Source organism: Podarcis vaucheri (genome assembly GCF_965113315.1).
Source record: "Podarcis vaucheri genome assembly, chromosome: 15".
Classification (NCBI taxonomy): domain Eukaryota; kingdom Metazoa; phylum Chordata; class Lepidosauria; order Squamata; family Lacertidae; genus Podarcis; species Podarcis vaucheri.
This window is the reverse complement of record NC_138753.1, coordinates 6,070,105-6,097,699: the sequence shown is the minus strand read 5'-3', so window position 1 is coordinate 6,097,699 and position 27,595 is coordinate 6,070,105. Positions and strand designations below refer to the sequence as shown.

The window sequence follows — 27,595 nt, the reverse complement described above, 5'->3', positions numbered from 1 at the left end:
GTTGCTTGGGACTGCCTTGGGCAAGATATAGTGAAGCACCCTGAGAACTATAAGGCGGTATACAAATTTATAAAATAATAATAATAATAATAATAACAACAACAAATTTAATAAAGTAATAAGAGAAACAGAATCTGACAGATTAATCCATCCTTGGGTTCAAAGTGCTTAATTTTGGCTGGATCCAGTTGTATTTAATTTGTTTGCTTTAGCCTGAGCCCACAATATATGCTCACATTGTTAGATGGTCTCTACTTCTAATTTAATGTTAGAGGATGGTGGTCAGGGCAATATTTTAACACAGTTTAGGAACACAGTCAGACTACAAACAATATAACCTTATCACTAGAGACCAATACGTTGCTGTGTTGTGCAGGAGATAACGAATGTTAGCTCTAATATCTGCACATGGGGAGCATTGTGGCAAGTCCTCAACTGAGTGACAGATGCATATTCAAAATTTGCCGACATGCAAAAGCAAATCCTCAGGGCAGTCCCCAAAGGAACATCTGCTTTGAGGCACATTGCTGCAAAGTTACCCTTTTACTTCTTTCTGTGTGTGGGGATTGGGAGTAGCAGCTAATAATTCTGTACACTATGTGCAGTGCAGTGCAGCACATCAGTCCCAAAGGAAGCAGCATTTCGGGGATCACAACATTCTAAGAAGGAAGACCAGTCGATTGAGCTGGCTTGTCCATGTAGGCAACCTTAATTTGCTAAATAATGATCTCTGACCTTCCTCCAGAGTCTGCTAGACATTTATAAATAAGAATGAAATAACATTGTAGAAATAGCATTTTTATTATTGGTAGGAGCACCATTATCATTGTCATCAACATCAAAATCATTATACCACAGTGAGACTCTTTAAAAAGATTTAAAAGAAACCACACTTTGCTCCAAAACTGACTGTCTGACAGTTCAGTGCTATGCATGTTGACTCAGAAGTAGGTCCCATTGAGTTCAGCGTGGCTTACAGCCAGGTGATAGATAGATAGATAGATAGATAGATAGATAGATAGGACTACAGCCTAAATTTTCCAAAGAGAAAACATAGAAAAGAGAAAAGGAGAAACGTAAAATGGTGGGAGGAAATGATTATATTAGAACATTCAGTTCTCCTGAAAACAGACTATGCGGACAATTGTGCCCGTCTGTTTAGAATGAAGCCAAAAGTAATGGCTGGTAATACTTTTTATTGACACAAATGAGCTTCAAGCGTCTGAATAGGAGGAAGTGAGCGGGCCAGATCTCGGCTGGCAAAGCATTCAGAACGCAAGGCGCAACCCGGGAAAAAGCAGGCAATTGAGACGGAGAAGTGGAAATCCGTAGTTTGAAAAGGAAGAATGAAGCCAAGGAAGGGAGCAATTGAGGAGGACAATAATATGAAATCAAAGAGGAAAGATAAGAAGGAGCAAGAGGGAGCAAATGCACTTAAGTTAATAATAAAATCATGGATAGGATTGTAGAGCGACGAGGCCTTGATGCAAAGGGTGAATCAGAGGTCGGTCAAGTGCAATGGGGGCACGCTGGGAGATATACAGGGGGCGAGCTAGAGATATGGGTTGGAGAAGGAAATAGGGAAGAAGTAGAGGAGGAGGAGGAGGAGGAGGAAGGCTTTGACGCAACTACATACAGCACATTAAAGAGGGTGGAGACCCTTTGCCGGCTTTGAACCAAGCAGAGGAGGAGGAAAGGCCAAGTCATCAGGAGCTAATCTACAGATTAAACATACATGCAAGAGGTTTTTTTAGTATAATTTTGCATTTCCCTCCCAACAAAAGTACAGTACCTAAGAAGACCAGGAGTCTCGGATGAGTGCAAAATAGCAACTGACTTCATGTTCTTCTTGGTATCAAAACTGCTCATATCGATTACATTGACGTCGGTTTCATTGAGAAACGCTTGTTACTGTCCCAGCCCTTTCCTCTTTTTTACCCCCCCTGTATTATGAAAGATTACGAGTCTTTAAAAGAGCAGTTTGTTATGAGATTTAATTTGAAGTTTTTGTTTCATAACAGGAAATTCTTCTCTCTCTTTTTTTGTTCCAGTTAGATTCACAGGATAGAGTTCTTTACTTATATGCATTGTGATTGCTCAAATCACTTTCCCACACAAATCCTTCTTGTTACTGTTTTCAAAAAGAACTTGATTATGGGTGGGTGTTGGGGGAATCTTACTCAATTTTCTACTTTTTTCATTTGATCCTGTTCTTTCCTTTTATTCAATGAATTTGCAATTCAGAAATTTAGTTTCAAACATTTGTTTATTAAACCAATGTTAGTCATACGCAAAATATATGTATTGAAATCTTTATGCATTAATTTCAGCAGGTCTACTCTGAGTCTTACTTAGTTGGATAGGGTCCCCGGGAGCCTTTTAAATTTACATTATTTTAGCACTGTTTTGTTTCCAATGTATGTGGAAAAAACTACAGTTCTACACAAGATCAGCTTTATGTTACTACATTTTCGTTTCCAAGTTAAGCAGTAGAGGAGGGTGTAAATAATTATTGCAAACAAGATAAGTGTACACCTTTATTTTCAGAGGGGTGGAGTTTGCAAAATTCTAAAATAAACAAATCAGCTGTGATTTAGCATTTTGATTTACTCAAGCATCTGGCTGTAAGCCAGATTTCACATTTCTCTCAAAGTTTCCACACAATCTCTTTTGGTAATTCAAATGCATTAAAATTCAGCACATTTATATATGTATATTGAGAGGCAAATTCACGTTTGCTTATTTTTAAAAATGAAGATAAAAGCCTGTGAAACAAAAACAGGCAGAAGTTCGTACATTTCTTGTTAAGCATGCTGAAATCCTATTTATTTAAATGGGATGATTAATTCAGCACAGCCTGGTGCTCAGTTACTTTTTGCTCTCTCCCCTCTCCTCCTTTGTACCTAATAAACAATTATTGGAAGGCTTTTTGTTGTTGGTTACAGCATATGCAGGCACACCGATGCCCCAGTGCCTCACGCTTTTGTTTGGACGGACACTGCTAACGCCTAAAGAAAAGGAAAAAAGCTGCTGTCCTCTATGCCCTTGGCTTTTGGGTGAAAGTAAATGTGCTCTGTGGGTTTTATGTTTCTGAGTTAAACTTCCTTGGAGTTCAGCTCTGAAATGCACACACTAAGCTTGTAGGTCGCAGCCATGCAGAGTCCCTTCTGTTTTTATGGCAATGGCTCTCTATGGCACCCAGAAACACCGAGGCTTATGGATGGCAGTGTCTCCAGTGAACATCCCTGCAACCACTGCTAGGATTAGATCCCAAATTACAGAAAAGATTGCATTAAAAACAACAACAACACCTAATACAGGAACCTTTGGGGTGGAAGAGGCATCTATCTCTGTTTATCTAATTCCCATACTAAAGAAAATCTTTCCTACTCCAAACTCTTCAGGTAACAGCTACAGACAGTGTAGTCCCACTCGCTGCAGTGAACTAGGGAGCCTTCAACATCCAAGATCTTTCATAATTATTTTTTATAAGATATTTATTAAGATTTTCAAAAAATTACAGAATAAAAACAAAAAACAAAATAAAAACAAAATAAAAATAGTTAAAAAACATTTCAATCTTTCTATCACATATTTTTCATTTGCTTATTTCCCGGACCTCCTTGCGCCTTTCTTTTCTGTATTCCAGTTCCAATTGTTAATTCAGCAAATCCCTCCCCTCTTCATTCATCTTAATCTTCAATTTTAAAATATTATAACATTAATTTTTTTACCTATTAATAACCATTTTCTCATATTCCCTTATAGCATTACAGCAAAAGACCACTTAGTTTCTTCAACATCCAAGATCTTTCAGAGTCTTTGGCTTTGCTGGCAGAGAATTAAAGGGCCAGAGGTGTAATAAGACTTAGGTACCACCCTATCTCTGAGCCAAAGTTGGCTCCCTGAGACATTGTGAGGATAATAACGGAGAGGGAGAAGAACCATGTATTCCTTGGAGGAAAGGGAGGCTGTGCCTATAAATGTAATAATACATAAATAAGGATGTGTGCCCTCCCCACATTCTCAGAAGGATCCCCACTCTTTCTGAGGCAAAGACAAGGCCTTTTTGTTCATGGTGCCTTATCACTGTAATCAGCCCTTTACCCCTCTGTTGGACTCTCTCCCTGATTTGTTTTTTAGGAAACAGCCAAATACATGGCTCCCCTACCCTTTAGCTTTTAATAGTATTTTCTCTGTATTACTGTAGTGGGTTTGTTAACAGGTCTTATGGCTTAATTGCATCTACAGTGATGTTTCTGTCAGCCACCTCAAGGCTTTCTGCAATTGAAAGGTGGAACATACGTATTTAAAATAAATAAAAGACAAATCCGCCATGTTCAGTTTGGCCTGGGCAAGTATCTGCATTAGCTATGTGAGAGGAAAGCTTCTCCTATACATGAATCTCTCATGCTGGATTGGGGCCAGCATATACACATGTACACCTTGACTTTGCTGGGGGGACGACACCTTTTTTTAAAAAATGTCACCATATTTTCTTCATGTTGGTGTTAATTCTGTTTTTGCTTCCTGGGTGGTACATCCGCCTTAATCCCCACAAGGAGAGCTGTTGATCTGAAAACATATAGATGCGGAGATTAGCTGGGCAGAGAATAGGGCTGGGGAATAAATTCAGTTCTTGTGCATCTACCTAATACACGCTTCTCAAAACAATACTCAATCTTAAAACAGCTACCCTTTGAAATTTGCACTTGCAGCGCAGCTTCCCAACCGAATAATGGTGAACAAAAATTCATGCTATGTGGGGGGGGGGGACTGCTTGCAAAACTGTTTGCTAAAATCTTATACGGAAATGTGTAGCTTAGGAGAAATTCATTTCTTTCATAAAGTTTTATATACCACTTGATTTTTTTAAAAAAAATCAACAAACCTCAAAGTGGAAATGTGCACCAAATTGACAAATTTTCTGACAAATTTTTGTGTGAGGGCTTTTGGTAAATAAATAAATCACAAACCGTTACAAAAATCCAGCACGCTGAATTTAAGATTGGAAAAAATGAGAAATGGAGAGAAACCTACTTTGACCAATTCATCCATCGCTGGAGGGGGGGTTGGGTTACGGTAAACTTAATAATAAAAATGCTGAATCTTGGAAAGGTGGGATTGAAATGTTTAAAATAAATTAATAATGCTGCTTCCCTCACCACCTCCAATTATTTCTCTCTCTCTCTCTCTCTCTCTCCTGTTAAGGTAAATTGAATAGTCAAGACACTTACAACAATTTCACCAACAATAACCCTGGGAACCCTCGCCTTTCTCCACTTCCCAGCCTGACTGTGGTAGTTCCTCTTGCTCAAATCAAGCAGCCCATGACTTTAGGAACCATCACCAAACGTACAGGGTAAGTAAAGTGCTTTAAAAGAGCAATTCCTTAATGCATTAAAAATATATTTTTTCTTTGCATATAGTCTTTTTCTTGTGGGAGGGGAGAGAGTTGTGCTTAGCAGCAACACCTCTGTTCTGTATTTAAAGGTTGCAGTCCTGTGCACAGTTTCTTGCAAGTAAGTCCCCTTGATCACAGTAGGACTTGATTCTGAGTAAATGTGCATAGGATTGCCCTGCACATTCACTCTGGTTTGTGCCGCATGTAGAATAAGGGAGCAACTCCAGGGCATCTCAAACCGGGTCTGTAAATATTTGTCCAAAATTTCCAAACTCGTTTCTTTTTTCTCATTTTGTACTTCGATGGCTCATTTTCTCCAAATCATCTGAGGGATTTGCTTTCTGCTTGACATCAGAGGTAATTAGTAACTTAAACAGAGGATTTCCCGGCCCCTGCTAAGCTATCAACAGCGCTGTTTTGATTTTGTCTTTTTTAAAAAATATATTATTCACATCTTACTCTATTTCATTTCAGTTTATTTTTATTATTTTCACCCCCTGGCCTCCCGGTTCATAACGTGATATATGTTATAGTTTAAAAAGAAGTTTGGGAGACATTCAGAGTAAAGTTCCTGCAATTGCTGTACTTCAATCCAGGCTCAAAGTCAGTGTACTCAGCCAAACACAGTGAAAGCGAGCAGAAATATTGTGCTTTTATAGAGCTTACCTTAGGAAGAAAGAGAGAGGGAGGGAGGAAGAGGGAGAACCAAGCAGGGAACATACGCATGTGTTTTGATGGCAGAACAAAATACTGCCAAACATTTGCCCTCCTTAAGAGTTTGCGTCTCTCTCCACCCACAGAGAAGCAGGCGTATTTGTTTTATCAATCTACTCTGGCCTTCCTCACTTTGGTGCTCTCCAAATGGGTTTGAACTGATGGGAGTTGTAGTCCAAACCCAGCTGGAGGGCACCAGATTGGGGAAGGTTTTAACTGATCTGATACATTTTCAAGCACTCTTCCATCTTAAACTTTTCAAGCTCAATGAGTAGTGTTCTTGGGTGATGTCCAAGGTGAGTCCTACACAGAGGAGACTCATTGAGCCATATCAAGCGAAATCCTACTCAGGGTGGACTCATTGAAATTAATGGAGCTATGTTAGTCATTTCCATTCATTTTGGTGGGCAGCATCCAACTAAGTTTTACTGAAGGGGAGTCCCATTGAAATTGATGGACCTAAGTTAGTGCTGTGCTAATAGAATGGACTGGCTCACTGCACATCAAATGTGAGGGTGCCACATTAAAAAAAAAATCCCAAAAATCTGCAGGAACACTAGAAAAGCTGGGGATCAGTTAGGGATAGTAGTTTTGTCCTTCATGTAATAGGGTGTTTGTTTGTTTAATTATTACATAGGATGGAAAGCAATAAAAAATGTCACCCTGCACTTATAGAAGTGGTACACTAGACAGCCAGTGTGGTATAGTGGTTAGAGTTTTGGACAAGGACCTAGTACACCACCTTGAGCTCCTTGGAGGAAGGTGGGATAGAAATGTAACAAACAAACAAACAAAAACATTTCACTCTACCACTTATTTATGAAAACATTTGTATACCGCTATTCATTTTTAAAAAATCAAAGTGGTTTACAGCCTATACTCACACACACATAAAAACCACATAAAATTTTAAAGTCAGAGATCAACTGTTACAGAAAGTTGTTTTTTTTCTTAATTTCCTGCGTAAGCTTAGTAGCATAGAAAAGTTTTCAGCAGACATTTAAAGGTTAAAACAGAAAGTGCCTGCTGAATCTCTGTTGGTAGAATATTTCACAGGACTGGTCCACTGACATTAAAAGCTCATTTTTGTGTCCCTGTCAGATGGGCCTCTCCAACTTGGGGTGTGACCAGCTGCTCGCCTGGTGATGGGGCTGGGATACAAGGGTTCAAGCAGTCCCTAAGGTACCTTGAACCTAACTCACTAAAGGCATTGTAAATTAATACAAGGAACTTGAACCTGGTTTGCTAGCAGATGAGCAGCCAGTGAAGATGTTTTAATAATGGTGCCACACCTTGCCAGCCATGTGCCCCTATCAACAATTTGGTGGCTGTGTTCTGCACCAGTTGGAGCTTCCAAAGCAGGACCAAGGGCAGCCCTGCATAGAGCATGTTGCAGGAATCCAGGCTTGGGGTTACTAATGCATTGGCTTCAGTGGTCAGGCTATCCCTGTCCAGGAACAGAACCAGACAGACCTGGTAAAAGGGACTCCTAGCCACAGGGGACACTTGGGCTCCTAGAGACAGACATGTCTCGCCAAAGTGGTACATGCTCTGGTCATCTCCCGCTTGGACTACTGCAATGCGCTCTGCATGGGGCTACCTTTAAAGATGAGACAGAAACTACAACTAATCTAGAATGCAGCTGCCGGACTGATGACTGGGAGTGGCCACCAGGACCATATAACACTGGTCCTAAAGGATTAGCTCCCAGTATGTTTCCAAGCACAATTCAGAGTGTTGGTGCTGACCTTTAAAGCCCTAAACGGCCTTGGCCCCAGCATTCAGCCTTCTAGTGGTTCCCTCACTGCGAGAAGTGAAGTTACAGGGAACCAGGAAGAGGGCCTTCTCGGCAGTGGCGCCCCATGGAATGCACACCCCGTCCCTGTCAGATGTCAAGGAAATAAACAACTATCCGACATTTAGAAGACACCTGAAGGCAGCCTGCTATAGGGAAGTTTTTAATGTTCAAGGTTTTGCTGTGGGTTTATAATTTGCTGGAAGCCGCCCAGAGTGGCTGAGGCAACCCAGTCAGATGGGTGAGGTAACAACAACAACTTTCAAGCTGTACACCTTTTCCTTCAGAAGGAGTGCAACCCCATCCAGAATGGGCAACTTGCCTCTTTCAGGGTTGCACTGCTGAATGTAGACCAAGCCAGTGTAAGAAATCCAGAAAAAATGCGGTGGCTGAGTTAAGCCAGAGGATACCCAGTAATCATTTTCTTACTCCAGGGCACGTCTTCTGTCCTACTGGAGCAAGGAAAACCCATGTAGTGCCATTCAGTGGTTGTTGGACTCCAACTCCCATCAGCCCAAACCAGCACAGTCAGTGGTCATGGATGATGGGAGTTGCAGTCCAACAGGATCTGGAGACTACCTTCTTGGTTACCCCCATTTTAGATAACCCATTTCCTTTAACCCGTGCATGGATAGGGATCCTTGGGTAGGGTTCTAGAGAGGATTTTGTCCGGGCTGCATTACTCTGCCATTCCTTCTCTTTAGTAGCTTCTCCAAGGGGGGGGGAGAAGCAAGGTGGGGATGGGGGGGGCGGCTTTCCTCTCTGCATGTCTCACAATGTCTGGTGTTTGCTCATGATGCTGCGGGGCTGAAATGCCCTCTGTTTCTCCAGGCTGCAACTCTTACATTTGATCATGGTTGATTTAGCCCTCTTGCCGTTTGAGATAGGCTAGTTAAATACTGAGCGGCTTACTCCATAATCTTTTGAAGATCTTTCAGCATTTCCAATGCTTGAATTGCTATCCTTCAACATCCCTGAGACTAAAAGAAACACCCGGGATGGTTTTTGAGCCTCCTCTTATCCTCTGATGGTACATCAAAGCAGGCGCTGATCCAGCAGGTCCTCTGTGAGCACGGAGACTCTGATACACACAAGAACATCCCTTTGCCTATAAAAGGGAGCCCCTGTGAATGTGGAGCTTTGGGTATATGTCTAGGCTGTGACTCCTGGAGGACCTGCTCCTTGCCTTGCAGGCCTTTTTCTACCTGGCCTGGAAAGGCAGGGCCCTGGCTGACTCCAGCTACAATTTTTTTTTTTTGGCTCTACTGAAAAATTCAGCTGGGGGGTTGTTTGGGGCAGGGGTTGTTGCTGTTGGTTTTTTCATTTTAGATCTTGTGATTTATGTGGAAATGGTTCAGTTTGCTTGTGTATTTTTTAATGTTTATGGCTACTTTTGTTGTACTTATGTATTTGTTTCATGTTGTAAGCAGCCTCGAGCATGGTTTGAACTGTGGAAAAGCAGCATACAAATAAAATTATGTATCCGTGTATGTATGAAAACCCTGCAGGGTTGTTGTTTTTTTTTGCCTTGTGTCTCAAGTGAGTGAAGGTTGCATATTAATTTTGATGGAGGGATAGAGTACATACAATTCAGAAGAGTGGAGAGGCTGTAACTCGGTGCTGGCACCTCCAAGGAGGGCTGGGGAGACCCCTTTTTTGAAATCCTGGGGAGCTGCTTTCATACAGTACAGTGGTACCTCTGGGTGTGAACGGAATCCCTTCCGGAGGCCCGTTCGCAACATGAAAAGCCCGCAACCTGAAGCACCGTATCTGCACAGGTGTGTGGCATGATTTGGCGCTTCTGCGCAAAGCATGATTTAGCGCTACTGCGCCTGTGCGAGCAGCGAAACCCAGAAGTAATCCTTTCCGGTACTTCTGGGTCACCGTGGGATGCAACCTGAAAAAACGTAACATGAAGCAAACGTAACATGAAGTATGACTGTATAGGCAATACTTATCTAGATGGGTTTGACTTCTTTATGTACCCCCATGAGAGGTCTGGAAGGGGGCAGCACAAAAGCATGGCTTTTCAGTGGTGGCCCCCACCTTGCGGAATGCTGTCCCCAAGGAGGCACTCCTGGCACCGACTATCTTTTCTCTCTCTTTTTGGCCTGGGATTTTGGCCCTTAATTGGAAGTTTTAGCATTGTGGTCTATTTTATTGGAGTCGGATCAGTAAGTCTGTTTTGTCTGTGGTTTTAGATTAGAAAAAAATACGGATGCTCTTAATTGGTTTTAGTGTAAATCACTTTGTATCACTCTGTGGCAGCTTCCTGTGTAATAGAGTAGAAGGAACTCTAAGGGCCTCTGTGGACTCCAGAAGGCGAGGGCATAGTATGAAAGCAGCACACAGACTGTTGGACAGGGGACCCAGGTTCACATCTTTTAGTCCAGGAAGCTCACTAAATGGCCCTGGGAATATCACTGCCTCCCAGTTCAGCACCTTTCCAGGGCTGTTATATGAGTAAATAAGTACAGCATACTGAAATTATGCTTATAAATTAGAAGAAAGGTATTGCCCCAGTCCCAGGAGCGCCTTACACAGATCTACATCAACTGCTCAATGAAAGGGAATCCGCTTTGAATGCGGAAGGCATCAAGCTCATTCCCTGGTAGGGCTGGGAATGTCTCCTGCCTAAAACCCTGGAGAGCTGCTGCCTGTCAGTGTAGACAGGATTGAGCTGGATGCACCCAAGGGTCTGACTCAGAATATAGTAGCTGCATATGGTTGTTACTCACCTTGTGCTTCTGTCTGTGTGTTTAGGGAGGACCATAGCTCAGTGGTAGAGTGTCTGCTTCACATGCAGAAGGTTCCAGGTTCAATCCCCAATGGCATCTTCAGGCAGGGCTGAGAATATCCTCTGTCTGTAATTCTGCAGAGCCACTGCCAGTCAGTGCAGAGCTGGATAAGGCAACTCAGTATAAGGCAACTTCCTGTGCTCCTGTGTCCCGTTGAAATCAATAGGACTGAAAATTGCTTATGCTTGGCTAGAACACATGCTATAGATAGATTAGTTAGGTAGATATAGATATATTTAACATTCACAAACAATTATGAAACTCCCCCCCTCCCAAAAAAGAAGAAAAAGAAGTTGGCTCACCGCCCCCTCCTGGCAAAACAGCAGGAAACTGAAACCGAAGAACAGCCACAGACAGAAATAATTTAAAGCCCATTCAGATTCCAAACCAATTCCATTTCTTGTGCATCCAAAATTTAGTGGGGACACACACACACACTTTCACACTCTGTTGGAAAGAAATAGGGGTGCTCTGCAGTTGCTTACGCAAGGCTGGAGGTTTGCAGAGATGTTCCTAGTGGATTGGGCCCACCATCTGAATGCAAGGGTTGGGGAGGGGGGGTGGACGGGAAGCCCCTTTTGTGGAAGAGAGAATGAAGCGGAACGCCGATGTTCCCTGAAGCTTGGCAAGGCCTAAAATGGCCAAATTGAGACAGCAGCCTTAACTTAAACCTCCAGGGGGCAAAGCGTGTGTTTAACATATTTAACATCTGCCCTCCTATTTCTCGGAGCACGGAGCAACGCGAGGCTGTAATAGGAAGACAGGGCAGGGACCATCTGCCTGGCTCTGAGAAGTGTAGGGCGAGTGTATTACCACAAATGGCAGAAGACAGATGTATTTACACCTACGTGGGCAACACCTTTAAGCGCTGCTCCGAGGGAACAAGGCCCTCCCCCTTTCTCTCCCTCTCTCTTGTTCTGGCAGCAGCTGCCTAACCTTGGCGATTGTGCTTTAGTCAGGAGGAGAAGTGCCTGGAACCCACCGGATTTTGCAACTGTCTCCTGTGCAAAGAGGGAAGGGGAGGAATATTGGCATTTTCCTCTCCCTTCAATTCGTCTTCAAAGTCTCAGATCTGTCACTAGGCTACCCAGACAGTGCTAGATTTTAAAAAAGCGATTCTGGGCCAATACCAGATAATTCTGGAATGGCAATCATTTTTACCCAAGGTTACACACACACACACACACACACACACACACACGCCAACATCCTCCTATTTTTTAAATAGTTCACAATGATTTTCTTCCCTATACCCTTATAGATCAGGTAGTACGGTGGCTCAGTGTCCTATTTTACAGAGGACTCTTAACCATCTTAAGGGTGGCATGGGCTGTCCAGTGGTACTTCTGGTTGCGAACGTGATCCGTTCCGGAGCCCCGTTCACAACCTGAGCAGAAAGCAGCCTGCGCGTGCACAGGTTGCAATTCGCCACTTCTGCACATGTGCGTGACGTCATTTTGAGCACATGTGCAAGCGGCGAAACCCAGAAGTAGCCCTTTCCAGTACTTCCGGGTTGCCGTGGGACGCAACCTGAAAACCTCAACCTGAAAAGCAAATGCAACACGAGGTATGACTGTATAGTTTAAGTCCATTTTAAAGATAAGGACATTGTAACTGCGCCTTCCCTTCTATGGTGAGAAGAGCTGCGTAATCTCTTTAAATTTCAATCATTCTTTCTAAACGGACATCTAGAGATAGGAATTAGCATGTGCAATTTTTATGTAAATCTATGCCCTCTTTTGTTTTTTGGCAATGCATACAGTAAGTGGCCTCTCCATCAACAAAGTAGCTTGTTTTGGGGAGGAGGGCGTTATAGTCAGCCACCTTCTGCTCAGGGTAGACCCATTGAAATTCAGTGACCTATATTAGCTCTGTCCATTGATTGCAGTGGATCTAGTCTTGAGTATGAATCATGTTGGATACAGTTCTGTGTGCATGATTCCCTCTGCCTGCATGTGGAGGGGTCAGCCAGGGACTCAGTCAATCTGAGTCATTGTGTGTGCATCACAATACTCCACGATAGACCTCCACATTAGGGGGACATAGGAGACCCAGGCCTTCCATATCACTTTTCAATGCCTTCTCTCACTTCCATACGGCCCTCAAGACCTTTAGGGCAGCTCTCAGCAACATTTGACACCTCCCCAGCCCTCACACTGCCTTCCCAAAGCCAGGTATGTGAGGTGCTAGGTTTTGGGGCTTGAGGCTCTGGCAGAATCCTAGAGTCCTCCCATCTCCCTCCCAAAGCCTACTTAGCACTTTCCCAGCTTTGGGAAGGAGGTTGGAGGGCTCTAGGACCCTGCCAGAGCTCCATGCTTCCTTCCCCAAGCCCTGCACCTTGCTTAGCCAACTTTGGGAAGGCAGCGTGAGGTTGGGGGGGCCCTCAAATTTTGGTCTTGCTTTCCCCAACACGCGACAAAACAGAGTGTGGCCTGTGGCTTCTGTGCCAAAGCACTATTGCGGCTTTCTTGGTATGAAAAGTTGAGCCGCCCTAATTTAGGTAATACTATTAAATAGTGGGCTTAAAAAAAAAAAAAAACAATGGCCCACTTACCATCCTTTGAAAGCCCCTTCTGTTTATAAAAGTGGTCTGCCTGCCAGATGACGATGGGAGATGAGGTGGTCAAGAAACAACTCAAGTCTGATGCCCCTCCAGAGCTCAGAATTTTTGGATCCCAGCCCTGGGAAGTGAGTAGATGCACAGCTTTACAGATCTAACCTTTGCCCAGTTTAGCAAAAGTTTAGCTAGCAAGAAACTCCCTTCAGCATGGTGGAGCTCAGTCAGTTGCGTTTGTTTTTGCAGTTCGGGAAGAAGAATGTAGATAACACATTTTTTTGATGTGGGATCTGGCTGAGATGTTATCATCTTTTAACGTTTCCCATCTCGTGTACGATTTGTTCATAAAATCACTGATATCCGTTTGATCTCTTTTGAACTCTGGAGACTTTAATCCTTTCCAGGACCTATTAGTGGTTCAGACTTCTTTTTTCTCTCTCTCCCCGCCCCCCTTTTCTTTTTGGTAAGAGGAGCAATACCAGCTGAATAGGAAATAACAAAAGAAAACCAAAACCAAACTCTTAAAGGACGACAAAAATCTGAATTAAATCCCTAGATTTCAAACACACAAAACAAAACCAGAAGGCAACACATTTATGGAAATTAAATTCACAAGTCATAATGTTTTGGAAGAGTGGGTTAGATCTGCGGGTTCAGATTTGTACCATAGTTTATTCCAGGGGCTCTGGTTGGGTAGTGGTACGATATCAAATTTAGAAATACCCAATTCACTTTCCTTAACCCCCAGAATGTAAAACAGTGAACTGAGGGGTGGATACGAAAAAATAGTTGGGAAACATAATCACTTGACAAAATGCTTTCCAGCAACTCCATATTCTTGATGTGATTCTGAGGAATGGAGCCTTGTGTTGCCTCTTCCAAGGAGAAAATTACTAAGGAGGGGACAATAGCTTCATGGCAGCTGCATGTTCTTAGTCAAAGAACAGACTATCTTGGGACGTGGTGGACTCTCCTTCAGTGAAGGTTGGCTGGCCACTTGTCTCTAGCTGTGATTCCTGCATTGCAGGGGACGGAGAAAACCCTCCCAGCTCTACAATTCTGTGATTCTGTGATACATTGTAGAGAGATGATTTCGAAAGCAAATATACCCAGTTCCATAGGGTTAAATAACAAATCACAGCTGTTGTTGATATTGATATTGATTATGATGGTGGTGGTGGTGATGTTGGTAAATATAGATATATACCACCCCCTCCCAAAGCAGCCCAAGGGCATCGAACACACAAACCATAAAACTTATTTTTAAAAATTCAATTTAGATGCAGGCTTGTTGGAAGAGGAAGGTCTTCAGTAGGTTCCAAAAGTCCAGAGATAGTGCCTGTCTAATATTTAATGGGAGGGAATGTGCTGTGCTACCCATAGATTAATCAGCAGCAAATCATAATGGATGCTTCTACCACGTTACGGGTCCTAATTTTCACAGCTTGTAACCCAAACTATGGACAATAGCAGAAGTGAGAGAGAAGGGTTCCAAATAAAATGAAGGCGCTGCTTTTGTTTTTTAATCAATTGATCTAACCTACTGATCAACTAAATAGCCTTCCCCAACCTGGTACTCAGCAGAGGTTTTGGACTCCATCAGTCTCAACTAGCATTGCTGACGGTCAAAGAAATTTGGAGTCTAAAACATCCAGAGGGCACCAGATTGGGGAAGGCTGAGCTAAAGACTGCTACCATTATTATTGTTATTATTATTATTGGTTGTAGTAGCAGTATTCTTTAACCCATATATTTTGTTTTGTTTTATTGTCTCTACAGTTTCAAAAAACGTTTACATAAATCCATTTTTTTAGAAAACCCAAGGGATTCTCCTGGGGTGAAAATAGCAATCATCTGTTTTGCGCATGCAGTGAACCTAGTAGCTGTTGGACAGGCCCGATGGTTTCTTTGGCTTGACATTGCTGTGTTCTTGTCACCCAACTCAGCCATCTGGTGCTGTCGATTTGAGGATGGTTTCTCTTGTAAATTTTGTACATTGTCCTTTTTTATTAATGCACACAGAGCCATTCTGCGTTGGAAGCTGCTCAGAAAACATGCTCAGAGCCTTGTCAGACGGGTGATCCCAGACATCAGTTTTGATAGCGGGACTCTTTCTGGCCATATTCCGGTCAACCTTTTGCAAACATTGGGCTTTCCTTCTCACTTTTCTTCTGCCTCTGAAAGATGAAGTTGGGGGGGGGGGCGACATAAATCAGCCCATTCCCACACCTTTGCAGATGTCGGGCAAGAAGCTCTTTTTTGAAAGAGAAAAGAATCACAGAGCTCCTGTATCTTGATTTTCCACTCAACAGTGTTGTGCTTCACTCCACATTTAATGGGTTGTCCATGTGTCCTACTTTAAAGAGACAGCCCTTCATTTCAAAGGCTATCCGAGGCAGTCCTGTAAAAGAAAGCCTAATTTGTTGCAAGGGCTGTCCAGTTGATAAAGAAGTGATGGGCGGGGGCTATCCTTGAAGTTGCCCATTGGAACTTCCTCACTCTGCCTAACGGAAGGGCCGGCCCTGAGAGCAGAAGTCTTGAAGGTGCCCCTGTCATCAGTTAACACCTGTCCACCATGTCTCTCTCTCTCTCTCTCTCTCTCTCTCTCTCTCTCTCTCTCTCTCTCCACACACACACACACACACACACACACACACAAAATAAATAAATAAATAAATAAATAAATACAGAAAAAGAGGGGAAATACAACTAAAGAACCAGTGCAATGTACAAAGCACATCATGACTTCAACGGGGGAAAAAGTTCCAGAGCCTGTGTTACATACATTAAAGTTGCCAAATGTCCTTAATGGCTGTTGTTGTGTGTTTTTGCAAGTTGTCACCAAATACAGTGAGATGTATTAGTTTTCTGTTTAAATTATAGTTATTTCTAAATATACGCAACCCCTCATTCACGCCGGGGTGGCATCCCGGGTCATTGCGTGCTTGCGTGAAATTGCGTGAAAACAAACCCATTGAAAAAGCCTGCAAACACCCAGTTCCACCCCTGCCCTGCCCTTTTAGTGATGTTCCAGTGACAACTTTATGATGTGTCCGGGTCACTTGTGGGTTCGGTGCTGTGCGCATGCATTGCACCTGAATGCAAAAACCAGTAGATGATTTGGTAGCAGATTCTTTTTTGTTTACTACATGAAAATCATAAATGGCAGGTGTCTCAGATATGGGCATATTGTTCACTACTGTGTGGGTGACAATGCATTAGAAGCATGTTGTAGGTCAACTCCTGTGTAAATTCTATAATGAACAAAGTGGATTTCAACCCCATGTTCTTGAAAGTTATACCTTGCCCAGGCATCTTTGATGCACATGCATAGGGGTTAGCCTGTTTCAGCCACAAAACCATTTGAGGGATGGTTAAATTTAGGCCTCCGTGGTACTACTAAGTCACAACATCTCTCATTTACTGCTTTCCATATTTTGTTTTTCATTTGATCTCTGAGGTTTCGTTGCCTTCAACACTTTGTACAGTGGTACCTCGGGTTACAGACGCTTCAGGTTACAGACTCCCCTATCCCAGAAATAGTACCTTGGGTTAAGAACTTTGCTTCAGGATGAGAACAGAAATTGTGTAGCGACAGCGGGAAGCCCCATTAGCTAAAGTGGTACCTCAGGTTAAGAACAGTTTCAGGTTAAGAACGGACCTCCTAAATGAATTAAGTTCTTAACCCGAGGTACTACTGTATTTTGTTTTGTTTTTATTAAACTCCAGAATTGTTTCTGTTGATATTTAGCCATATTCCTAACCCCTGTCAGGGCCCGCATAAGCAGAAACACAAATGTCCCTTTTCCTAGTGGATGAATTGGCCCTGCTGCTGGCACATGTGAAGCTGCCTTATACCAAGTCAAAACCTTGGTCCAAGCAGCTCACTGTTGCCTACCCTGAGCGACAGACTCGCCAGGATTTCAGACAGGTGACATTCCCAGCCAAACCTGGAGATGCCAGAGATTTAACATAGGGTCTTCTACGTGCAAAGCATGTGCTCTACTAAGCCATGTCCCTTCCAGATATCCAGTCTGGTTCTTGCAATTAGTCAGTGTTGCAGAGGGGAACATTTTGCATGTGCACCTTGTGTGCATACCTCTGCAGTGTGTACATGCCCCCTTTATGTTTCTGTTGCCTTTCCATAGATGTTGATGGAAAACTGATGTGCATGCGCACCTTGGATTCTGAGCATGTGAATGTGTGAAGCTCTCCCTTCCCATAGGACCAAGATTGGGAAGCTGTGATCCTCCCGATATTGCAGCACTCTTAGCTTCCATCAGCCTCGCCCAGCATGGCCAGTGGCCAGGGTGATGGGAGCTAGAGCCCTGGAACATGTGAAGAGCTGCAGGTTCCCTACCTATGGCCTAGATGATGAAGGGATGGCTCTTGCATGGTCCTCGAGATTAGCATTAAAATGACAAAATGATTTGCTGGATCAGGCAAGGTCCGTCTTGTATGGAAGAGCATTTAGTCATGTGTTCACCCACCTGCAATCTGACGTGGTACAGTCCAGAACACACTGGTTTACTGCTTCCGTGAGGACTAGTCTCTGGTGATGTCAGGACTACACGTTACGGAGCAGGAAGGGGAGATCTCAGCATGGGGCTGCTATTTTCAGTAACATCCCCATGTTTCCTGCAATGGGGTTTTCAACTCCCTCTTTCGGGTGGGAATTACTTTCTTTCATTTAGAAAACGGGTGACCATTAGAAAAAGAAAACCTTTCTTTCTTTCTTTTTGAAATGGCATGATTTTGAGTGTTGCTTGTTGACGATGACCTCTGCCATCTAATTTCTGTGCATTTCTCCCCCTTTCCACGAAGACCCTACCTGTTTGGAGCAGGATGTTTTTCCATAAAAGCTCCGTGGTGAGTTCAGTTCAATCCCAGCATGCCTTCTAATTAATTTGCTGTACTCACTGGAAAGTACCATACATTGCTTTTATCCTCCTCCTCTTCCTCCTCCTGCATGAGCTTATTATTCCGTACATGAAAGTGATATGTGATTAAGGGGCAGAACTAAATGTGATGCCCAACATGAGTTGCTGCTGTTAACAGCTGCCCCCAGTCGAATTTCCCTTTCCCCTCCCAGTACTGGCAAACAGAATGTCTTGTTACTGTGTTGTTCGTTTCCCCACGCCACCTGGTGCCAGCTCCAATCATGAGGGGACTCCAGGCATAGTATACTCTGGGAAGGTCTCTTCTTATGCCAATCCCTCCCCTTGGGTGGGCTCATCCAGGGGCACCACTGGTACCTCAGTCATCAGTGCTGACCAACCATTTACACTTCCCACAATGCCCCAGTGACACTACACTGGGGACATGGTTGCAAGTTAAAATAGCAACCACCTGGTGCTGAATATATGGGATTATTATTTTTTAAGTGGGGGTGACTAAGGCTGGCACCGGCAGCAGGCCCTGCTACGGCACTGGGGGGTGGTGGTAGTTGCCTGAGAATCCCTTCTGGTCACATTTGGTCTGGCTTCTCCCCACCCCTCACCATGACAGCCAACGATATGTGGCCCAAGCTGGGGCAATCCCCATTGTAACAATGTCATACCACCTGTTTCTGTATCTCTGTGTTACTGGGAGAAGTGGGGGGACTCGACCCGGGGTTCTCGATTTTTGACAGCAACCACATGTTCGCACTCATGTTTGGCTCCACCCTTGTAATTGTCAAGCCAACATCCTCTGTTACCCTCTACATCAAGTTGGGGGCAGGACTATGGCCTTCCAGACATTGTTGGACTCCAGTTCCCGTGGCCAGTGGTCAAGGATGACGGGAGCTGTAGTCCAACAGCATCATCTAGAGCAGCGGTTCTCAACCTGTGGGTCCCCAGATGTTGTTGGACTACAACTCCCATCATCCCTGAGCTCTGACCTTGCTATATAGGGGTGATGGCAGTTGTAGTTCAACAACTTCGGGGCACCCACAGGTTGAGAAAGGCTGATCTAGAGGGTCACAGGGTTCCCCACCTCTGCTCTACGTAGATGTATCTGCAGTGGGCGTTTTGTGCATTCGTGGCCAGCCTGTTTGTGCTCAGATAGCTTTCCTAAGACTTGAAGACAGCATGCTAGAGCCCTCATTGCCCATGGTACTCATGCTTATTTATCCCACTTTCTGCCCCAGTGAACTTTGGCTGGGCCAAACCCAGAGGAGATATTCTAATGGCCTGAATTCAGCAGAGGCTATCACAGGCCTTTTCCATTTTTTCCATTTTCTTAATGTAGCAACAACAGTAACTGCCTTATACCAAGTCAGACCACTGGTTTACCTAGCTCGGTATTGTCTACATTGATTGGCAGTGGCTCTCCAGGGTTTCAGGCAGGGAACATTCCCAGACTCTGGGGACTTCTTCATGCAAAGCAGATGTTCTGTACCACTGAGCTATAGGCTTCTTCAGCATTCATTATATGCTACAGCAAAAAACAGTTTTCTAACCCCAGTTGTTTTTAGAAGAAATACTCTTGACTGCCTGCAGTTCAGCATTGCAAAACTCCCTTAAATTTCAGCACCAACCCATGGAGGAATAAGTGGAGTTTGCTCCTGCTGCCCTGATTAGTTTACTCAGGAATAAGCACCGTTTTGCTGTAGAATAGAATAATGCATTTGTGTTGGACCAAGTATGTTTTACTCAGAGACAAGCCACTTAAATTGATAGGCCTAAGTTAGTTGTGTCCATTAATTTCAGTGACCTTACTCTGAGTAAGACCAGCATTGGTGTAAAAACAAAAACATGGGCATCTGTAACCAGTCCGTCAGCCCCAACTATAAAATGTCTTTAAAAATATTAGACTGCTTCTCTCTCTGTTGTCTGATACTCTGGGTGTGGTTGTTTATCCCAGGCTGCAGGGCCCAAGACTTTGGCTAAGAAGTCCACCCCTGCCCTACTTAAACCACCAAAAAAGTGTAAGAACTGGGCCACTCTCCCCACATCAGCTCCATGTTGTCTTTCAGAAAGAACCACCCCCCCACACACAGTTAGCTCTTTCTTCTTACTTCATTTCATTAAGAAAAAAATAAAAGAATAACGGTCAAAGAGTGGATTCTCTGTCAAATACCCTTCAGTGGCTCGCAGTGGGGGGAATAAGTAGATGTCCGTAGTGTCCGTCAGAATAATTGCCGTTCCCTGTCAACCAGGGATGGTGCTGGCCTGAGCCAAGATTAAAAGCTCTAGATTAAAGTGAGGAATATATAGAATGTAATAGAATAGACCTTAAATCATTGTATTTGCACTCACAAGAGTCTCTTGTGGTCTGTTTGATGCCGTGGTTGTAGCGCGCTCAAGAAAATGAACCTCTGTTTGCTTACACAGCAATTGGGATGGTTCATCTTTTTAAAATAATTATTGGGAGAGGAACCATTTCTTGTAAAAAGAAAAAGAAAAAAGTCTGCATGCTGTTTTCATTAAGGTCTTAATGATGTCAGCATAATTGAACATAGATTTGCCAGCTCTGTTTGCTTGTGCTGAGTTAAAGAAGAAGAAAGGGGGGGGGCTGTAATTATTGTTAGTGGTTGATTTTAAAAACAAAACCCAAAAAAACCCATTGAGGGGGAACTTGGAATGTGTGTTATTTGGGAAATGCTAATTTGTGATCTGCCAAATACATGTTTGTTAAGAGACAAATGTGTGTGTATTTGGGCAAGAAAGATAAATGCCCTAATCCAAATGTAGGGAGTGGGGTGGGGGGCAGTTTAAATTCAGTTCTCATTTAAAGGTGAACCTGCCTAATTTGCAATTTGGGAACAATGCCTGAACCAAAACACACCTGTCCTTCAAAGTGGACACTTCTCTGAATTTTGTATTGCCAAGTAATATGCAACAGTGTGCTGTTGAGCAGCTTCCATCCATTTCTGGGAAGGGCCATAGCCTGCATGTTTTGCATGCAGGAAGTCCCAGGTCCAATCCCTGACCTCTCCTAGGAGAGTTCACAAGTTCCCGGAGAGCTGAGCCCCTGGTAAAGCACTCTCAGTCAGTGTAGACCAAGGATAGGTACCCTGTGGCCCTCCGGATGTCTGACAACTGGCCGTGTTGGCTGGGCTGATGGGAGCTCTAGTCCAACAACATCTGGAGGGCCACATGTTCCCCATCCCAGGTGCCAGCAGTCCTGTCCTAGAAGTTGACATTGCAAGTGAGGTTAGCTCAGGCAGATTAAGAGCTTCTTCCCACATTATGTTGCTTATACACACACCTGAGATTTTTCTTTTCATGTGTACACGAAAGATGTAAGTTGCGTGTGCTATGAACAAATCTTTGGGAATTCTTGCATGTAGGCACAGGGAACCAGGGAACGAGGATGGGCATTTAACTCTGTTTTGAATGTACGTTTGGAGGCAAACCTAGTTTTGTTTCTGTGAAGCAGAAGAGATCTGGGTTCCATGGGGAACAGGGCCTTTTCAGTGGTGGTGGTGATGTTTTCAAAACCCCTGCATAAGAGTTGCCCATACAGCCATGTCACTATATGGCTCCTGTTGCTTGGTGAATACTAATCTCTTTTTTAAAAAGCCTTTTGGAGAGAGGCTGAACTGATAACATCTTCTGTTTGGTGGTTCTCTTGTTGTAGTATTTTATCACACTGCCTTGATTGGTTGTAGCTCTGTGCATTTAGTCACTTCAAGTTCCCTTTGTGTACAAAGAATGTGATAGAAAATGTTAAAATAAATAAATCCCACTGAGACACAGCTGGATTTTTGCCCCTTACATTTTAATTTTTTATAACAAAGTCACAGACGAGTAGTCTGTACCATTTTGGCTTAATGGACAGTTTATTTCATGTACTCAAAAGTAACGGAACCCTGTATTACATCTATCTGTGGCTATGCTTATTTTTCCTGAGTGAGATGGTAAAAGGAATGAATTTGAATTTTGGTTTGTGGATGCACATTCTTCAGATTCTGTTGACTGTGGAGAACACTTCTGCCTTTTGCGTCCCACATCCCCCCCCCCCAAAAAAAAAGCTTTCAGAAGTTTTAATCTTTAAACTTAATCAGAAAACTGAAATAAATTACAGGGAGCCAAACTCTCCCCCTTCCCCCTATTCAAGATTAATTAGCCACCCAAAGCACAACCCAAAGGAACTTGATAACAGCAATGCCTGTTCTTAAAAAAAAAAAAGTCTTGTTCCAATCAGTAATGACTTTGCACTGTGCAGTCCGGATGAAAAGAAACATCTCCATACTACTCTTAGCAATGTGTGCTGAGCTTTGAGATCTGAATAAATTATTGGTTTATTATCGGGTAGGAGCAATGTATTCAGCCCTGAAAACCACATCAATAGTATTGCATAAGCCAGATCGCTGCAGTAGTAACATGTGATTTGTGATTAAAGCAGCTTTCTTGCCACGATTGTGAATTACTCCGATTTCACTTTATGGATGGTGGTTGAACTATGATGATGATGATTACACTTCTCTCTGTAGATCACTTTTAAAAGAAAAGAAGAAGAAAATCTGTGGCTTAATCTGCTGTAACTTTTAGTTCTCATTGGTAGTGCATTTAAAGGTCCAAACTTTTATTTTCTTTTTAGCTTCTCTGCCTGCCATAGTTTACAAGGCGCCCAGAAGTGACTCACTCATGTATGCGCATGCACTAGACTGCATAGTGAGGACCTTAGGAATAGAAGAAATTTGGCCACCACCTGCCTTTTGGCATCCTTGCTGTCCCATAGACCTTGAAAAGACTCCCCTCCCCTTTTTATTGCATTTTTGTGTGGCTGGAGGAGGCTTGGTTTAAATATAGCAGGGGTGTGGAAGCAGTAGCGTTTGCAATGTTGTCAGGCTCTCCTGACTATCAGCCACGGTGGGTGAAATGTTGGGAGTTATAGTGCCAAATACATCAGGAGGGCTACAGGTTCCCCACTCCTGTCATAGTTTCTCTGCATGGGAACACACAGTGATGGAAATATTTCCCAAATTGGTCAATTGGTCAGTGGATGAAGCCCTAAATTGCTGTTGAGCGCATGGCACCCCGGAATGAATTAAATCCGTAACCAGAGGTACCACTGTACATGTAACTTGCCTCTTATACTTATTTTACTTACGCAATCACAGCTTTGTGTGGGTGTGGGGTAAACAAACAAACAAATGGAAAGCGGAAGAAACACACTGCATTTATTTATTACACACACACACTTCTGTAAAGCTGGTATTGCGAGCTTTTCCGGCTTTGGGAAGGTGGTGGGAGGGCTCTGGGACCCTATGAATGCCCTCACACCATCTTCTGAAAGTTGCGTAGGCATTCCTCCATGGGGGGGCAGTTCCAGAGGTACCTGACTTTATGCGTTTTTGCATATATGTGGGGACCCCCAGAACCAAACTATGTAAGATGCAAGTTACCTAACAAGGCTGGGTAGCCGAGGTTTGTGTAGCAAGCCTGCCGATGTGGAATATTAAAGATTCATTTGATAAAAAACCCAGCAAGGATTTGAAGCCATGGGTTCAAGGTAACCCCATGCGCATCTTTCCCTCCCCACTTCAGCGAAGTATGTTTAAAGCAAAACTACTATATGCCCGCTTTCTCCCCTCTCCTGCTTCTCACTCAAGTTTAACCGCAAGAGTAATCATGTTTTACAAGGCTGCCTTTTCTCTGTCTACAAAACATCATTCTTAAACTGAAAATGTTTTGGCACTGGAAGCCAGGGCTTCAGTGTGAGCCGGAGAGGACGTTTGTTTTAAAGACTTGGTGTAAATAGAACATACTTTATTCCATTTCCTTTTGAAACTGTTTATACTTGCGTTGTGAAAAATTGTAAGTGTTTGGGGGCATCAAGGGCTTGGGAAGAGACTCGCCAGGGGTGACCTTTCTGCTTACTGCCGGCTCCCGGTGAATTGCAGGGCGTGCAAAGAAAATCCCATGTGGAAGTTTAGGCGATTGCTGTTTTTATACAGTGTTAAGGTGCGAGTGCATCTGCCTGTGTTACAGGACACACGGACTGTGCTCTTTTGCGCCCCCCCCCCAAGACCTGTGCTGCTTGAATTAACATTTTGGTGGGTTAGATCAAAAGATGACTATTCCTATCTGTCTCCCTGCTGAGCATGAGGGAGCTGAGAATGGTCCATGTTTACAGATCTACAGTCATACCTCGGGCTGAAGTAGCTTCAGGTTGAGCGTGTTTGGGTTACGCTCCACAGCAACCCAGAAGTAATGGAACACGTTACTTCCGGGTTTTGCCGCTCGGGCATGCGCAAAGGCTCAAATTGACGTCACGTGCATGCGCAGAAGCGGCGAATCGTGACACGCGCAGACGCGGGTGGCGTTCACTTCAGGATGTGAACGGGGCTCCGGAACGGACCCCGTTCGCATCCAGAGGTACCACTGTATAGATATAGATGGGAAACCTTGGGCCCAAGGTCTGAATGTGGCCCCTGGGCCTCCCTGTCCGGCCCTCAGGACTCTCTGCAAGCAGTACCCCTCAGCAGGCCCTGCTTTGCATCCTCCTTGAGTGTTTCTGCCTATCTGGAATGCGCTCTTGATGTTGCAATGCCTCTTGCTTGCCTGGATGGCAAGATGGGAAGCAGTGCTTCCTAGAAACCTCTGACTTACATATGGCTGGAATGCAGCCTGTCGTACAATGGTAAGGCTTGCATCCATTGTTCTGCCTCTGGCCACACCCACTTTTGCCTCTGGACCCACCCACTACTAGCATGTGGTCCGCAGAAGTTAGCCTTCATGGGAATGTCAACTCTGGGGTGGAAATGACCCCCAAGGTCCCTTCTAATACTACAATTTATGATTCTGTGAATTACCTTTCTTTCACCCAACTCCCAAAGAGAAGTCACTTAAGGCAGCTTACAAAATATAAAAAACCAGACTTTTTAAAAAACGAACAACAACAATCCATCATTAAAACACAATTGCCAGACTAAAAGCAGCCTCAGAGAACCAGAACGCAACGAGCCAAAGCTAACAATCAATAAATTAAATTCAGCCAACAACTTGAATCGAAAGTTTTGTTTAAAGATAAATGTCATCAATTGCCAGCAGACACAAACTCACCTTTTGGAACTCTGCCACGAGACATAGAAACATAGAATTGTAGAGTTGGAAGGGACCCCGAGGGTCATCAAGTCCAAACTTTTGCCCAGTGTGGCCACCCATGACCCTGAGATTAAGAACCTCATGCTCTACCAACATGGAGGATTTTTTGTTTGTTTGTTCCAAGGATCAAAGTGGATGGTAGATTTGGTCCCAGTCCCGAAATTATAGGGAGAGTGGGTGGGGTGCAGAGAGGAAGGAAGGCTGACAAAGGTGGGCATGATTTGGCTAAAACCAGAATCAGCAAGTTGTGCCTGTGACTTACATTAAGGGCCTCTTCTCTACCTCTACCCCGTAACAGCGGAAATGGGGCCAAACACAGGGCCAAATGGTGTCCCCCAGGCCCCTCTGCCTGGCCTCAGGACTTTGCCACCATCTCAGACTATGCTTGTCACTGGCCCCACCCCATGCCCTCAAGTGATTCTTGCTAGGCTGGAATGTGTCCTAGAACTGTGAGAATGCTTTTATTTGACTGGATGAAGAAATGTTTGTGGCCTGTGCAGGAAACCTTGCAGGCTCCCTTGAAGTCTGCCCTGCAAGATAGAAATCACGTCCATTGCTCCACCCACTCTTCCCTTTGGTCCTCACCACTGGATTACAGAGACTCGGACAGTTTTCCACAAGGAATTTGGCCCTCATTCTGCAAAGGTTTTGTCTGTCCTGCCTCATTTGTAGATCTTGAACTCTGATAAAGCCATTTTACCTGCCTGGGTGGAGGATAGAGAGGTTGTGTGTGTGTGTGTGTACTAGCCTGTTGTACAAATACAACACTTCCCTTTAGTTCTCCAGCCCTACGCACTGCTACCATGTGCTCCCTAGAAGGTTCCCCAAGAAGAAATTCAATCCTCAGGCTTAAAACGATTCCTCTCCCCTCTCCTATTATATGAGCACTGGCCAGCCCATGGTGTGAAATTCTCCTGCATGATACATTTCAAAATGCACAGTTTCTCAGCTTGGTGCAATTATATTACTTTCAGTCATTCAAGGAGCGCTCCACACCACCTCTTGTTTAGTGAGCCAGGGACTTGGTTCCAGCTGCTTCCATCCATAATACTTTCATCCCAATCGTGGTGTTCTTTCCCCCAGTGCTCAACACCTTTTCTGACACCACATAGTAACAACCTCCCATTAGCAACACTTTTAAAGGAAACAGCTATCGCTCAGCTGAACACTTCAACGTTGCCTTCAGCTTGTGCATCATGGGGATGGAGGGATCAGTCTGTTACAGTTTTCCATGTCTCTCTCCCCCCCATACATCTGTTCTGCCTGTTTCCATATTAATCTGGTGTTTTTTAAAAAATCCTTTTTAAAATGCAAATATATGAAGATTCAAATTCAAATGCGTACTTGAATATGTATTCCATGCATTTGTCATTTTCAAATAACAGAAATGTCAATTTATAGCAACAGTATCATTCTTTACAATAGCAGAAGAAACAAAACAAAAAAAGCTTAGGGTATCTGTAGTGCTGCTGAGACATCAGAGGAGAGCAGAACTTTGTACCAAAGAGAGAGAAGGCAGGGTGGGTGTCTTTCATTTGAATTACTTTTATTAACAAATAGAACAGCAGGATACCAAATCACCATAAATTTACCATAAGTTTTGATCCCCCCCCCACCATACCTTCCTTCTCTCCTAGATCAACCAAGGCTAGTTGCTAAACTCTGTTGTACCAAGCCTTAAGGGAGAGATGTTCTGCTGTTCTCCTGTTCCTGGCAATTTCTAGCTATGCTGCTACAACAAAATACCTATTTCAATATGTATTTTATCTTGTACACACAGTGTACACAGTATCCAACATTCTGTCTGCTACTGCAGGGACTATTGCACTGGCAGATGGGTGAGTTTTAATGTTAACAGAAGAATCCAAGGCAGTAGTTTCACTAGTTTCAAGCAACAGATTGCACAATATATTCTGCAGCCAAGTTCCCAGCAACCTGCTCATGCATTCTCTTGTGCCACAACGTTCTACTGGCATAGAACATTTTACCAGCGGAAAATAATTCACTGCTAAGCGACTATAACTTAGCGCTACGTTGGATGCAACCCTTCTCAAACATACTTTATCCTTTTAAAAATTACATCGTTTAAAAACACATTTTGGCACTTCGTTTTTGGGGCAGAGAGCTGAATTGCAAAATTCAGAGGAGGACAAAACCCAAAAGATAATTCCATTCTAATCCACGTATTAGCCACAGGAGTTGCGCCATTAGATCAGTTTCACATCAAAATGCAGACCAAACAGAATAGTCTTCCAACTCTAGCACCAAACTAAGAGTCCAGATGGCAGG

The 27,595-nt window shown here is 43.7% G+C and overlaps 1 protein-coding gene and 1 long non-coding RNA gene across 7 annotated transcripts in view; one reads left to right on the top strand and one right to left on the bottom strand.

The window, feature by feature from the left end:
- The window catches only part of BCAS3 (BCAS3 microtubule associated cell migration factor), a 466,426-nt gene that overhangs the window by 186,048 nt on the left and 252,783 nt on the right, over positions 1–27,595 (top strand). For 5 of the 6 annotated variants that reach the window (XM_082200800.1, XM_082200799.1, XM_082200795.1 and 2 more), the window contains exons 16-17: positions 5,212–5,362; positions 18,093–18,137. In XM_082200800.1, coding sequence (XP_082056926.1) covers positions 5,212–5,362; positions 18,093–18,137 — 196 coding nt within the window. The remainder of the gene's footprint in view (positions 1–5,211; positions 5,363–18,092; positions 18,138–27,595) is intronic. The other variant, XM_082200797.1, reaches the window with a different exon arrangement.
- LOC309519733 lies at positions 3,887–11,213 on the bottom strand. Its single transcript, XR_014213989.1, has 4 exons — positions 11,197–11,213; positions 11,014–11,041; positions 10,652–10,912; positions 3,887–4,575 (listed from the first exon to the last, which is right to left on the bottom strand). It is a non-coding gene; the product is annotated as an uncharacterized lncRNA (long non-coding RNA).